This window comes from Rhinolophus ferrumequinum, chromosome 21 (genome assembly GCF_004115265.2).
Source record: "Rhinolophus ferrumequinum isolate MPI-CBG mRhiFer1 chromosome 21, mRhiFer1_v1.p, whole genome shotgun sequence".
Classification (NCBI taxonomy): Eukaryota; Metazoa; Chordata; class Mammalia; order Chiroptera; family Rhinolophidae; genus Rhinolophus; species Rhinolophus ferrumequinum.
Genome location: NC_046304.1, coordinates 39,195,674 through 39,208,856, shown reverse-complemented (window position 1 = coordinate 39,208,856; position 13,183 = coordinate 39,195,674). Strand labels below are relative to the sequence as shown.

Here is a 13,183-nt window from a genome sequence, read left to right as displayed (position 1 = left end):
GGGCCAGCTGGGTGATGAGGGCTAAAGAGGGACCGACAAGGCGGCACTAGTCTCTGGTGCTCCCATGGGTACTGCAGGGCCAGGATGGGTCTGCCTGCCTGCCCGTGTGGCCCACGGGTGGCATTCCTGTAGGTGTGTGTCGGCTGTCTGTTTCTGATCGGGGTTTTCTTCCCTGCCTGGTTTATGCCTCTCTCCTTCGGTGTCCACCCATTCGCGGACACCTTGCCTGCCGGTCTGTCTCTCATCTGTCCCTGTGTCTGCACCTCTTTAGAATGGATTTGCCATCATCCGGCCCCCAGGACACCACGCCGAGGAGTCCACAGCCATGTGAGTGCCACTCCAGCCCTGCACTGGAACAGCCGCCCTCACCCCCCGCCCTCTCAGCGAGGTAGTGCGTGTTATCTTTTGCTCACGGAGCAAACCTCGGCTAAGGCTGACCTCTCTGCCTTTGTCTTCCCCCTCTCCCCAGGGGATTCTGCTTCTTCAACTCTGTAGCCATCACAACCAAACTCCTGCAGCAGAAGCTGAACGTGGGCAAGGTTCTCATCGTGGACTGGGTAAACATTGGGCTCTGGGGCCAGGGTTAGCCTTCAGGAAGCCCCCACCTACCCTGTCCCCACTTCCTCAGGTGCCCGAGCTGGAGCTGGGCCTGATGGCTTGCCTTACCTCCTCCTGCTGGAGCGTCAGCCCAGCCCTCCATTCCCATGGCACTCCCTCCTCACTGGGAGAAGCTCAAAAGTGGTTTTAGCCCCTGGTCCATCTTGGCCGCACCCTGCAGCCTCAAGCAACTGAGGGGACTTCCTACCTTGAAGGGTAGAGACAGCTACCGCCATTGCTAGAACCACTCTCGACTGGGGGCTGACCGTGTGGCAGGACACAGTGCTACTCATGGCCACCTTGCAGAATAAGAATTAGGATGTCTTTCTATAAATGGAGACACTGAGCTGTTGGGCGACTTACCCAACGAAGGTCGCTTAGCTTGGGACCTTGGCACTGGGTTCCAGATCGGGCCTTTTGGCCCCAGCACTTCTCCGCTTGCTCCTATGCAATGCTTCTCAAACCTGGCCTCTCATGGCGGCGGGAAAGGCATCCACCACTCCCTGTAGGTTGGGGAAGGAGCCAGGAACATCCTGATCAAGGATGAAATCTCTTTGAAATACAACTTTGGCTTAAAAATTCATGTTAATGTGGGATTTTTCTTCAGAATATATCGGTTTTCAATTCCTTACGAGCCTTAGCGTTGCCCTCTACGCTGTTGCGTATAGAATGGGCTCTGGGGGCATGTCACCACATCCTGAACATGGCTTTGTATGTCCCCTGCATGGCACCACGTCCCGACCCACAGACCCTGGTTAGGGAAGTGTGGCGTTATCATTGTTTTGAACAGAACACAGGTGCCCTGTAGCTAGTGGCGGGCTGCACCCTCAGGGTTCACCACAGGACGAGTGGATTTTGACCTTTGGGCCAGAGCCTGGGCCATTTTCCTGATGCTTCCACCCCTCCCCACTAGGACATTCACCACGGCAATGGAACCCAGCAAGCGTTTTACAATGACCCCTCTGTGCTCTACATCTCCCTGCATCGCTATGACAATGGGAACTTCTTTCCAGGCTCCGGGGCTCCTGAAGAGGTATAGCTCCTGGGCTCCCACTCAGGGCCCCTCGGGGAGGTAGAGGAATGGGACCTGACAGTCCTAGAGGCCCGTGGTGGTACCTGGGGCATCTGGGTTCCTAGTAGGAGGACCGTGCCGACCAACTGCCCCCTCATGCAGAGCAGAGGTCAGTGGAGTGATGGCTGCAGGCAGGGCTGAGGGCGGGGGCAATGTCTGGGATGCCCACGCAGTGAGAGTAACCCCTCCCCCACCATGCTGCCAGGTTGGTGGAGGGCCAGGCGTGGGGTACAATGTGAACGTGGCATGGACGGGAGGTGTGGACCCCCCCATCGGAGATGTGGAGTACCTCACGGCCTTCAGGTGGGGACTGAGAAGCGCCAAGGGAAGGGTGGGGACCCCCGCCAGGCCCTGCCGTGGGGTGGGGGTAGAGGCACAGTTTGGTGTGGGTGGAGGGGGCTGACTTGGGGGGACAGACACGAGAGTGGGGTGAGGCTCGGCCCAGCCTGCTGCCAGGGTCAGCTTGGGCCCTCCTTTTGCAGGACAGTGGTGATGCCCATTGCCCACGAGTTCTCACCTGACGTGGTCCTAGTCTCCGCCGGGTTTGATGCTGTCGAGGGACACCTATCTCCACTGGGTGGCTACTCTGTTACCGCCAGATGTGAGCCTGCTGCGGGATTCAGGGAGGCTGGACAGTGCGCATGGGGTTGAGAGGGGCATGGAGCAGGAATAGGCTGATACTGCAGAGCTGGGAGGAGAGCTGGGGCAGGGGTAAGACTGGGAATCACCTGGCAGTGCCCCGCCAGGCTCGCTCTGCCAACCCTGCTTTGAGGGGTAAGCGGGGCGGTGGGGTGAGGGTGGGCCTAGCAGAGGGTGCATCTCCTCCTGGAGGCCTAGGGACAGAGCTTATTGATCCCTCCTATTTCAGTGGTGTTCCTTATAAGACCTTGTAATTGGATTTTTTTAGCCAGTCTGTTATGTTTTGTCTTTAATGGGCGTTGACATTAAATTTTATTACGGATATATATTTGGGTTTAAATCTGCCATCTTATTTTGTGCTGTTTGTCCTCTCTCTCGTTTCTTTTTCTCTCCTTGCTTTCTCTGGGATTTTTTGTTTTTAACCATTTCATCTCCCTTCACTTATCCCTAAAGGTTTTGGTCACTTGACCAGGCAGCTGATGACACTGGCAGGGGGCCGGGTGGTGCTGGCCCTGGAGGGAGGCCACGACTTGACCGCCATCTGTGATGCCTCTGAGGCCTGTGTCTCGGCTCTGCTCAGCGTGGAGGTGAGGGGTGCGGGGAGGGGCTGGGAGATGGGAACCCGTAGGCCAGGGGCTGAAGGGCTGGGAGCGAGGTCTTCCTGGCTCAAATGACACCAAGGGCCCTTGGGAAGGTTTTCCTGAGTCCCAGGGACAGCTGGTGGCCAGAGAGGGCTTTCTGAGGAGGGGTTCCTCCTGGCGGGAGCAATGGCTGAGGCTGAAGGGGGTGGTTAGAGTGGCAGACGCCACCACCCAATCCCCCCGTTAAGCCTTCTCTTCTTTCCCCTGCCAGCTACAGCCCTTGGACGAGACAGTCTTACAGCAAAAGCCCAACATCAACGCAGTGGCCACGCTAGAGAAAGTCATCGAAATCCAGAGTGCGTGGGGACAGGAGAGGCTCAGATCTTGCTAGGGGGCAGAGCTTATGGGTGTGCCAGGGCTGGGGATGTGTATGTGGGGGTTTGGGCCTTGCCTCACCCCCGGCCCACCGCTCATCTCACCTGCAGGCAAACACTGGAGCTGTGTGCAGAGGTTTGCCGCTGGGCTGGGCCGTTCCCTGCGCGAGGCCCAGGCAGGCGAGACAGAGGAGGCCGAGACTGTGAGTGCCATGGCCTTGCTGTCGGTGGGGGCCGGACAGGCCCCGGCTGCTGCCTCCCGGGAACACAGCCCCAGGTGAGGTTCCCCCACCTCTCCGCCCTTGTCCAAGTTGGTGCCCCCCCACTCAGTGTCCCTTCCTGTGCTTGTCCCACAGGCCGGCAGAGGAGCCCATGGAGCAGGAGCCTGCCCTGTGACGCCCCGGCCCCCATCCCCTGGGCTCCATCATTGTGATTTTGTTTATTTTTTCTATTAAAAACAAAAAGTCACACATTCAACAACGTGTGCCGTGTGGGTCTCTCAGCCTCGCCCCTCCTGCTCCTCTAAGCTGCCTCAGGCCCCCACCCCTGTGGCCCATTATCTCAGCTCTAGAAGTTGGCTCCCTCTGTAGGGCTTGGGGGTGCCCTTTCCAGCCCCTCCCCCATGTTGTGTTTCACACCCACTTTACCACATTCTGTCCTTTTCCCCTTTGGAGCCTGGGCTAGCTCAGGGTGAGCATGGGGGCCCAGATCGTACTTTCTGGTTCTGGAGTCTCCCTGAGTGAGGAGGGAACAGGAAGTTCGGTGCCTTGGCTTCAGCTGACTTGGGGGGAAATGCCTTAATTTCACCCTCCTCCCCTCTCTAGCCTCAGGAGGTTCTGGAGGGTCCCTCTGTAGTCTAAGATGTAGAGTGGAGGGGAGGTGGGCTCCTGCCCGGTGATCCCCCACCCTTTTTCCCCTCTTGTCCTCACCGTCTCTGCACAGACCTTTTCTCCTTTCTCCTGGCCTCAGCACCAACGGGAAGGCTTGTACCCTAGGATGTGGGCCTGATGTCTGTGGGCAGGGCCGTCTTGCTTTACACTCTTCAGGGCCTATTTCCCCTTCCATGGGCTGGAGAGGGTGGAGGGGGATGGGGCCTGACTCTCGGGTTCTGATGGGCCTCGAGGAGCTGTAAATTCAGGCCTGCTGTCTACCTTACTCTGTTGGCCTCCCTGCCCCTCTGCTAGCACAGCCTTGGGATGGGGGAGAAGGTGGTCCCTGTCGGGCGCTCCAGGCTGGTGAGAGCCCCCCTGCTGTTCAGGACCAGATTTCTCCAGTTATCCCGCATGCTGCAGGTAGAAGGGTCAGTGGCCCACTTCCCTCCTGGGGCCTTTTGCTTTGAAGCCTGGGGATGGTGAGAGTCGGGGCTCCAGAAAGGGCAGAGTCAGAACCTAGCAACCCAGGAGTCTGCCCTCAGCTGGAGCTTCCCTTCCTCCTGGGCTTCCTTTGCTGGCCACCACCAGCCCAAGGGAGCTAAGACCAGGAGGAGGTGCCACCCTTTCTCTTTCCCAGGAGCCCAGCCTAGCGCTGTTTTCAGGGCTGGGGGCCCACAAGGCTTGTAGGGAATGCTGTCTAGCCTGCAGGAAACCAAAGATGGGAAGTGGCTCCTAGGAGGCTGAGTCTTCCTCCCTCCTCCAATACCACATACACTTTCCTCCAATCCCCGGGGCCCCACCAATGTGTTTACATATTTATTATCCTAATGGGGGCCTGAACAGGGTTGAGGGAGCCAGGGGAGGGGCAGGAGTCCCACCACCATCAGTTCATTGTGTGCTTGTGTCTTGTTAGTGTGTTCTAGATCCTCCTGGGGGGTGGGGATGGGGCTAGGCTCAGTGTGCCAGGCCTCCCCATGCTGAGCCCAAGCTCTGGACCCCTTACCCTCCCGCTCCCCATGGCTAGTCTGGTTCTCATGTAAACCCACTCCTTGCTTTGTCTCTCTGGCTATGGTTTTCAGTTAAGTATTTTGTAACCCATTACACTGTGTGTCCTTGTATAAATAAACTTGTTTCTGGCAGTGCCTTCTGGGGCTAGTGTCTCTGTTCTCTGGGCTCCCAAATGGAGTAGACGTTCTCATTCCCCCTCCTAAAAACTGCTCTTTTTCTCTCCAGCCCCTGGACTAGCCAATTTAGGAAACGGGAGACTGGGGTGGGAGCTCTGTCCAGTAGGTTAAAGATAAGGTTTCACTGAAAGTAGCCACAGTGCTTTATGGGAATTCCGCTGTGGCCTCGGTGGTGAGGTGCCGAAGGCTGAAGGTCTCCACTGAGTTGACAGCCCTCCACTTTCCTTTTGACTCTCTTCTGTGGAAACACGGTTGGAGCGGGTGGAGCACAGGTGGCCTGGCCAGGGTTCCACTTGCACACACGCAGGCAAATTCAGTGGCACATAGGCATGAGAGCGCAGACGTGTTCAAGGGCTTTATTGGGGCCACTCTGAGCCCCTCACAGTGCTGTAGGAATCCACTGGTCTTGCTGTTGCCTTTACTGTTTAGGGACATGGGAGGAAAGGCAGGAGGAGGACCAGCTATTTGGGGAGAGAAGGTCCTTCTTTGGGGCTAAGATCGGATGGCGGGAGAAGTGGGAAATTCAAGATGAGCAGGGCCTGTTGGGGGGCTGGCAGGGGACGGGGCTGCCTTCTGGAGTGTGGAGGTCATGGAGTATTGGCTTTGTGGGGGGCACCTGAAGTCAGGAAGAGCGGATGGGTGGTGCTTCCTGGGCACTGAATGAGAGCACCACCCAGGGCACGAGGGCTAGAACCAGGCATGGCCAGAGCGTATATTTAAGGAAATTGAAGATGTAGAAAAGGCTGATCTGAGGCGGGTAGCCCAGCCAATCTAGGGGGCCTAGCAGCCCCATGGCCAGCACAAGGCAGACTATCTTCTGGCCATTTCCCAGGTATGCCCGCCGTACCTGGGCATAGCAGGGGGAGTGCAGAGCAATGCCCAAACCCAGTGCGGCCCCTGAGTCACGGCTCAGGGAGGCAAAGGGCCGGCTGTCCAAGTGCACCCACTCGGGCCGCTCACACCACTTGGAGGCTAAGCTGATGGACCTGTGGGGAGGAAAAGTCTGCCAGGGAGACATTCTCCTGGAACCTATAGGGCTGGTGGTTCTCACCCCTTTGGGGCCTACCCCCATGTTCTGCTGAGACTCCAGGACAGTCTATGCTTGTGAGTGGGTAATGTGTCCCTTTTTTAGCTACAGTGAACCAGAGACCCACCAGGCTAGGTACAGGTGAGGCAGGACAGGCCTAGTCTGCCCAAGCTTCAAAGCGGGACTTACCATGAAAGATCCAGGCCCAGTGTAAAGAGGGTCCAATAGATGAGGCTGGCACCCAGCAAGAGGGCTAGTGAAGTCAACCCGTAGAAGCTTAGCTCCCGCTCCATGGGCACCTGGGGGGCCATCAGCCAGCCCAGAACGGCACCTGGAGGAGTGGGGTGACAGCAGCTTCAAGGAGTTCAGGGATATGACCCCCCTGAGCTACAATGCAGCTTGGCAAAATAGCAGACAAAAGGGAGGCCTTGGAGTTGGCTGTACAATGGGAAGATCCTAGACTGGTCCTCCCACTGCTAAAAGCACCCTCTGGGCCCATCCTGTTGTCTCAGTTGCTCACCAGTTATAAGGCCAACCAACACCTGGTGAGGGAAATGTGCTAAGACGAAGATCCGGGACAGGCCAACAGCCAGCAGGAAGGTGCAGTAAGCCAGACTCGGCATCACTCTCACCCAGCGGCTAAAAAGAAAAGCAAATGGTCCAGGGGGTGTCCGGACACAGCTCGGCTTCCCGCAGCACAAATGCCCAGGATCCTCAGAACTCCAGCTCCAAGCTGCCCTGCTGCTCGGTCTTTTGGGTCCAGGGTACCATCGCCCCTGCCCCCACTAGTGGGCTATGCCCAGGTGTACCTGTGGGAACGAGTGGCCACCTGGGAAGAGATGGCTGTCATTATGGGCCAGAGGGCTGCTCCTGTGACCATACAATGTCCAGAAGGGCTGCCTGTGGGGGATCCAGAAGCTTGTGAGAGGGTTGGGGCGGAACCCAGATGCCGCTGGTGATAGTTCAACACAGCTACCTCTCCCTGGCTGGGAAGAGAGGCTTCCCCCAGTACAGGTCCATACCTCCCTCCGCCCTGAAGCCTTCCTCACCCCTCCCTGAGGTCACTGCTTTCGAGTTTCTGCTTTGACCTGGGGCTCTTGGCTCTACTCTAAACAAGGTGAACAGCTGGCACATTGGCATGGGTACTCTCCTCCCAGAATTCAATGTGGTCTTCTTGGGGTTTCTTTGTTCTCTGGGCCAGTAACTAGGAGGCTGGGCCTCTCTGGTCAGGCCACCCTGGCTGAAAAATACTCTGAAACACTCACCCGAACCCTAACCACAGAGAAAGGGAGGTTTGAGGCTTCTTACCTGGACCAGTTTCGCAAGAAGAAGGGAACTGATGAACATGGGCTGGGGCCTGGCTGTAATACCCAGACTCATGGACCCACCAAAAGGGCCTGTCTCCAAACAGGAGCCTAGAAGAGAACAGATACAAGATGATGTTATGTGCGCACAGAGCCACAGGACAGGAGAGGGGCCGTAATGAGTAGGATGGGGGCTCTAAGGTCTCAATACAAGATGCACAAAGATGCTCAAAGGGGAAAAGTCAGGGGCATAGGGTAGCAACGGAAGATCTTAAGGCCTCGGTTTCACTGGTGGTGGTGAGGGTGGGGCGAGATCCAAGACGGACACCGAGAGTACTCTGGAGGGCCTGCGGGGTGAAGTCAGAAAGGGAGTCCAATTCTGGGCCATTACATTGCCATGGTGTTTTACCTTGGAACAGGAGAAAGCACGCTCTTTTTTAAAAAGTGATAAGGAGGTAAGAGATTGTGGGGGGCGTGCGCGCGCACGGGGCTCGCACTCTCTGAGATGCACAGAAGCCCTACTCTTACCCCTCCCACTGCAGGGCCAGCTCTGCTCTTCTCACCCACAGAGAGCCCAAGACTTGGCTCTCTTTCTCCTTCCCTCCCTCCCAGACCCTCACTGACTCTTCTGCTTCCTCCTTTCTCCATTTCCCAATATCCGGCCTGAATTACCTATACCTGAACTACTTAAGTAAGCCTCACGTCTGAAAATAGGAGTGGAGAATGGTCAGAGAGGGCTGAGGAAGAATAAGGAGGGCAAAAAAATTCAAAATCCCCTGGCCTAGCAGGTGCTTGGCTGGACCCTGGGAAACCATACACTGAGGAGGCCGCTGTGGCCGGAAAGAGATGAGGTGGGAGCGCAGAGGAGATGCTGGCAGGAAGCCAAGAGCTGGGGAGGCAGGTACAGAAGAGCCTGCCTCTACCAAAACCTGCACGTTGTGCACACACGAGGCGCTCAATACATACTTAGCTGATGAACGAGGGTTTTATCCGGGGGGAGGGCATTAAGAGTATCTACCCAGTGGAGGTGGTCTGACTCAGGAGAACAGGACTAGAGAGGGAGGCTTATACTGACTCTGAGAGCGAAGAGAACCCAAAGCAAAAGGCAATTAGGCAAGACGAAAATTATTAGGCAACTGCTTTTCTGGGTACAGTCGGGGTGAAGGCCTTGCAGGAGAGGGGAAGGGAAGGTAACTCCTATTCCATTTTTCAGCAAGTCATTCCAGCCCATTCAAGTGTCTCCTATCAGCCTCCCTCTTTCCTCCCCCAGGCTGGCAAGAGGCTGAAGTGAGGAGAGGTGCAGCTACATGCCCAGTGGGAGGCAGGGCTCCCTTCTGCACCCAAGAGAGAACAGGTGGCACAAAGAGATAAGGCCCAAGGGCCCCACCCACTTGCCTGGGATTCCCAGCTTTGAAGTCTGTGTGAAGAGCCTACTACTAGTGAATGAAGGGAAAAGGAAGAAGAGAAAGTGTTCCCTGGAAGGCAATGCTTTAGCTCTGCTTTTTAGGCTTTATTGTACACACGAATCACCTGGGGTCCTTGTTAAAATGCAGATTATGATACAGTAGCTCTGGCCCAGAGCCCGAGATTCTACATTTCTAGCAAGTTTTCAAATGCTTCCTAGGCTGTTGGTCATGTTCCAGGGACCACCCTCTTAATTTGCAAGTCTTCTCTGTCTTTAGTAGCTAGTGCGAAGCTTGGCACAAAGCATATTTCTTAAAAACTATGTCAAATAAATGAATGAATAGATGAATGAAAGTGAGTTGAGAAGCAGGATTTTCGGTTACTTAACTCATCATAGATGCTTGTTAAAATGCAGATTCCCAGACCCTCCCTTGGAGTTTCTAAATCAGAGTGTCTGAGGTGAGATGGCGTATTTGCATTTTAAACGTGCCCCTTAGGTGACTTCTGATAAGGCCCTTTTGAGAAACACTAGTCTAATGAGTAGGATGGGGGCTCTAAGGTCTCAATACAAGATGCACAAAGATGCTCAAAGGGGAAAAGTCAGGGGTATAGGGTAGGAACGGAAGATCTTAAGGCCTCGGTTTCACTGGTGGTGGTGATGGTGGGGCGAGATCCAAGCCTCTGAGGCACCTGCTGAAAGATCAGGATTTGTACAGGACTCAGGGCCCTTGGGGGTGGGGGAACTGGATGCCGGAGGGCTTCGCTATCTCACCACTTGAAGACGAGGTTGAGCCACTCGGTGATGAGACTGATCCAGAGCACTGAAACGCCCACGCGGCGAGAGGCGTAGTAGGTCGCGGGGAAGTAGAACAGAAAGAGGCTCCTGGGATCTCCTAGAAAGGTGACCCAGAGCCAAAATTTCTCCAGCCAGGGCAGCTGGTTCTGCAGCGCCTCGGCCATCACGATGCCCGCGCCCAGTGTGGACTCCATGGCGCCCCAGGAGCCAGCACGGCCAGGGATTGCTGTAGAGCGGAAGCCGAGGAGTCCCGGCCACAAATAAAGGCTACCCACTGCCCTCCAAAGCCCACCCTTGCGAGACCCAGGCCCCGCCTTTGTCTAAAGCGGCCGGCGCAAGCCCCGCCCCTGCCCCGCCTCTGGCAGTCTCAGGCTCTCGCGAGTTGGGCCTTTGCCGGTAGGTACCGTTTCCTCCAGCGTTCTTCGCCTGCCTTCCTCTCTACTGGGCAGCGCAGGGGACAAATCTTTGCAAAGGCGTTTCCGCAGAGCCCCCACGTGGCCGCTGTTGCCAGCACGTGGACTTTGGTCTTACGTAGCGGCGTCTCCCGCTGCTGTTCCGGGTCAAGGCACCGACTAACCTGAGGATCAGTGGCGCACCCAGGGTCCCGGCTTTGTTGCTGCGAAGACGGATGTGTACTCTTCAAGGCTGGGATTCCTTACAAACCGGACCTCTCTTCTTCAGTACCGCTATCCTCCAAAGATATTCTGAGATCTATTAGAGAGAAGGCTACAGACACCCCTTGTCCGGGGAGCAGGCAGTCCTGGTCGGCGTTGAAGCGGGATCCTAAATTTGCACACACCGCTAATCCGTGCCTTCCTCCCCAAGCCCAAGATTCTCCCGCCCGAATTCATCCACTATTGATTTGGAGGCTGACAGATAAGCCTCCTGATTTTGAGACTTTCGGATTCTTCCATATAGGACAGTCTAAGTCATGCATACTTCCAGTTCTAAGCATGCCTTGCCCTCCGCCCCCCAACTCCGCATTGCATCCTCTAGCCTTCCAAAACCCTGCGGGGCAGATAAACCATGAGATAGTAAGTGGGTTGGTATGGGCAGAGGAGGGGCACACACCTGCGACAAAATTTGGGATAATCTTATGAAGGAACACACACAGAACATAGAAATCTCAGCTATTCTAGGGGAAGCCCTGCCTAGAGGCAGAGATTGGCGGAAGGGGAGGAGACTGTTGAAGTGGCTCCTCAGTTCCTTCCTACCTCAACCAACTTTTGTTTTGGAGAGTTTTCTGATGGGTGGATGAAAAACGAGTATGTAAATCTGGGTTCTTGGAAAGAGATTAATTTCATGAATTAAAAAGGCGTGGGAAAAGGAAACTGGATATAAATCTCATTTCACTTCCTTGCTAAATGTTTTCAGTTGCCCCAAGGAGAAAGCCTAAATTTTCTAAGTCTGAAAGTTTGCCCTGGCTCTAGCCAACCTTCACCAGCCTACCCCTACACTCCATTTCATAATATTTCAGAGCTACTTTATGTTCCTTGAAATCACCAAGCTCTCTCCTCTTATGTGTCCTGGCACATGCTATTGCGTCTGCCTAGAACATGGCCACTCTTTTTCCCTACTTGTCCTTCAGGTCTCAGATTTTTCACTTCCTCCAGGAAGCCTTTCCCAACAGTGCCTGGCAGTTATATATGGAAATCTGTAATCACAATGCCATATAAAAAGTGGAGTGGCAGTTACATATGACTTGTTATGGGGGCCAGACATGAAAAGCTCTCTGAAAAAGCACAAGTATGAGGGAACAGTATGTTTATTCCTATTACGTGATTGTACTAATGCAGGCCCAACATTAGAAAGTTTATGTCTCTTGCAGGGCAAGGAAACACTTTTTTTTTTTTTTAAATGTAACTAGACAAACTTGCTGAATGGGGTTTTTTTTTTAGATTTTATTGGGGAAGGGGAACAGGACTTTTTATTGGGGAACAGTGTGTACTTCCAGGCCTGTTTTTCCAAGTCAAGTTGTCCTTTCAGTCTTAGTTGTGTCGGGCGCAGCTCAGCTCCAGGTCCAGTCGCCGTTGCTAGTTGCAGGGGGCACAGCCCACCATCCCTTGCGGGAGTTGAACCGGCAACCTTGTGGTTGAGACGATGCACTCCAAACAACTGAGCCATCTGGGAGCTCAGCGGCAGCTCAGCTCAAGGTGCCGTGTTCAATCTTAGTTGCAGGGGGCGGAGCCCACCATCCCTTGAGGGAGTCGAGGAATCCAACTGGCAACCTTGTGGTTGAGAGCCCACTGGCCCATGTGGGAATTGAACCGGCAGCCTTCAGAGTTAGGAGCATGGAGCTCTAACCGCCTGAGCCACCCGGCCGGCCCCAAGGAAACTTTTGAACGTTGTTGTTCAGGTTAAGTAGTACGTACCAGGGCTGTCCCATTGCTTCCCTCTCGACTAGAGAAAGGTCAACCTGTTGTTACTCAGACATGAGGCTTCAGAATTTCTATATTGGGGGAGGGGAGGTAGGTAGGTTAGGGATGTCTATTGGTGATGATAGAGCTTGAAAATTCATCTGCATAGTACTTACATGTACTATAGGTGGTCCCTCAAACTCCTGCCCCAAGGCACCCTTTGTCACTACCACTGCTCCTCACTCCCACTCTTGGCTTTCTAGAGGGCAAGACAGGAGATGCTGAAGAATCTTGAGTTCTAAGGGTGATGGGTGATCATGGAGGAAGTACCATTTATCTACTGCATACCGTGCATTTATACACTTTATCTCATTTAATTTCCTAACTACTTTATAAGGCATTATCTAATATAGGTAGTGTAACAGTAAATAGCACCGTTTTTGGAAACAGGTAGACCAAATCCTTGCCAGTTGTACGACCCTGGCCAAGTTTAGTTTCTTCATCTGTAAAACGAGGGTATTGATTCTTACCTCAAAGTGCTGTTGGACGCTCAATAAGTGTTCATACAGAAGACATAAAGAAATTTGATCAGGTTTAGTAATTTGCTCAAGGTCATGTACCATGGTAAGTGGCAGACCTGGGATTCCGATTCCAGTTTAGCTAATTCTATAGCCAATGTTCTTTCCACTACCACTTTGTAACTTGGTACCTATAATCATTTTGGTTAAGTTTCGTGTTAAGTCTTCTGGGCCTCGGGTTCCTCATGTGGACAATATAGAGTTAATTCATTCAACTCTTTTGTCAAGGTGCGCACATAATGGAGATTGCAGCTCCCTCCTCCTCCCCCTTTTCATTCCACGTAGTCATTTATCTTTAACTTCTAAAACGTACTCTGCAAGAACTTGACAAGGAAAGCGCAGCTGTTTGAACATAATTATTCAGATTCCCCTTTATTTCCTCTTCTACCTAAGGCTCC

At 54.2% G+C, this 13,183-nt stretch overlaps 2 protein-coding genes across 9 annotated transcripts in view; one reads left to right on the top strand and one right to left on the bottom strand.

Moving 5' to 3' along the window:
• Positions 1-5,279, top strand: part of HDAC5 (histone deacetylase 5) — a 35,630-nt gene extending 30,351 nt beyond the window's left edge. For all 7 annotated transcript variants that reach the window (XM_033089453.1, XM_033089451.1, XM_033089448.1 and 4 more), the window contains 9 exons: positions 272-327; positions 470-557; positions 1,511-1,630; positions 1,875-1,972; positions 2,152-2,270; positions 2,762-2,895; positions 3,161-3,245; positions 3,375-3,540; positions 3,620-5,279. In XM_033089453.1, the coding sequence (XP_032945344.1) occupies positions 272-327; positions 470-557; positions 1,511-1,630; positions 1,875-1,972; positions 2,152-2,270; positions 2,762-2,895; positions 3,161-3,245; positions 3,375-3,540; positions 3,620-3,659 (906 nt within the window). In that variant the 3' untranslated portion in view covers positions 3,660-5,279. The remainder of the gene's footprint in view (positions 1-271; positions 328-469; positions 558-1,510; positions 1,631-1,874; positions 1,973-2,151; positions 2,271-2,761; positions 2,896-3,160; positions 3,246-3,374; positions 3,541-3,619) is intronic.
• Positions 5,280-5,662: 383 nt separating this feature from the next.
• G6PC3 (glucose-6-phosphatase catalytic subunit 3) lies at positions 5,663-10,257 on the bottom strand. 2 transcript variants are annotated; one of them, XM_033089454.1, is made up of 6 exons: positions 9,827-10,231; positions 7,655-7,761; positions 7,156-7,246; positions 6,867-6,985; positions 6,536-6,677; positions 5,663-6,305 (listed from the first exon to the last, which is right to left on the bottom strand). In XM_033089454.1, the coding sequence occupies exons 1-6, from the start codon at positions 10,042-10,044 to the stop codon at positions 5,942-5,944; spliced, it is 1,041 nt and encodes a 346-aa protein (XP_032945345.1). In that variant the 5' UTR covers positions 10,045-10,231; the 3' UTR covers positions 5,663-5,941. The 2 variants fall into 2 exon arrangements, with proteins under 2 accessions (XP_032945345.1, XP_032945346.1); XM_033089455.1 differs by lacking the exon at positions 6,867-6,985 and having other exon boundaries at positions 6,276-6,305; positions 9,827-10,257.
• Between the last annotated feature and the right edge of the window lie 2,926 nt (positions 10,258-13,183).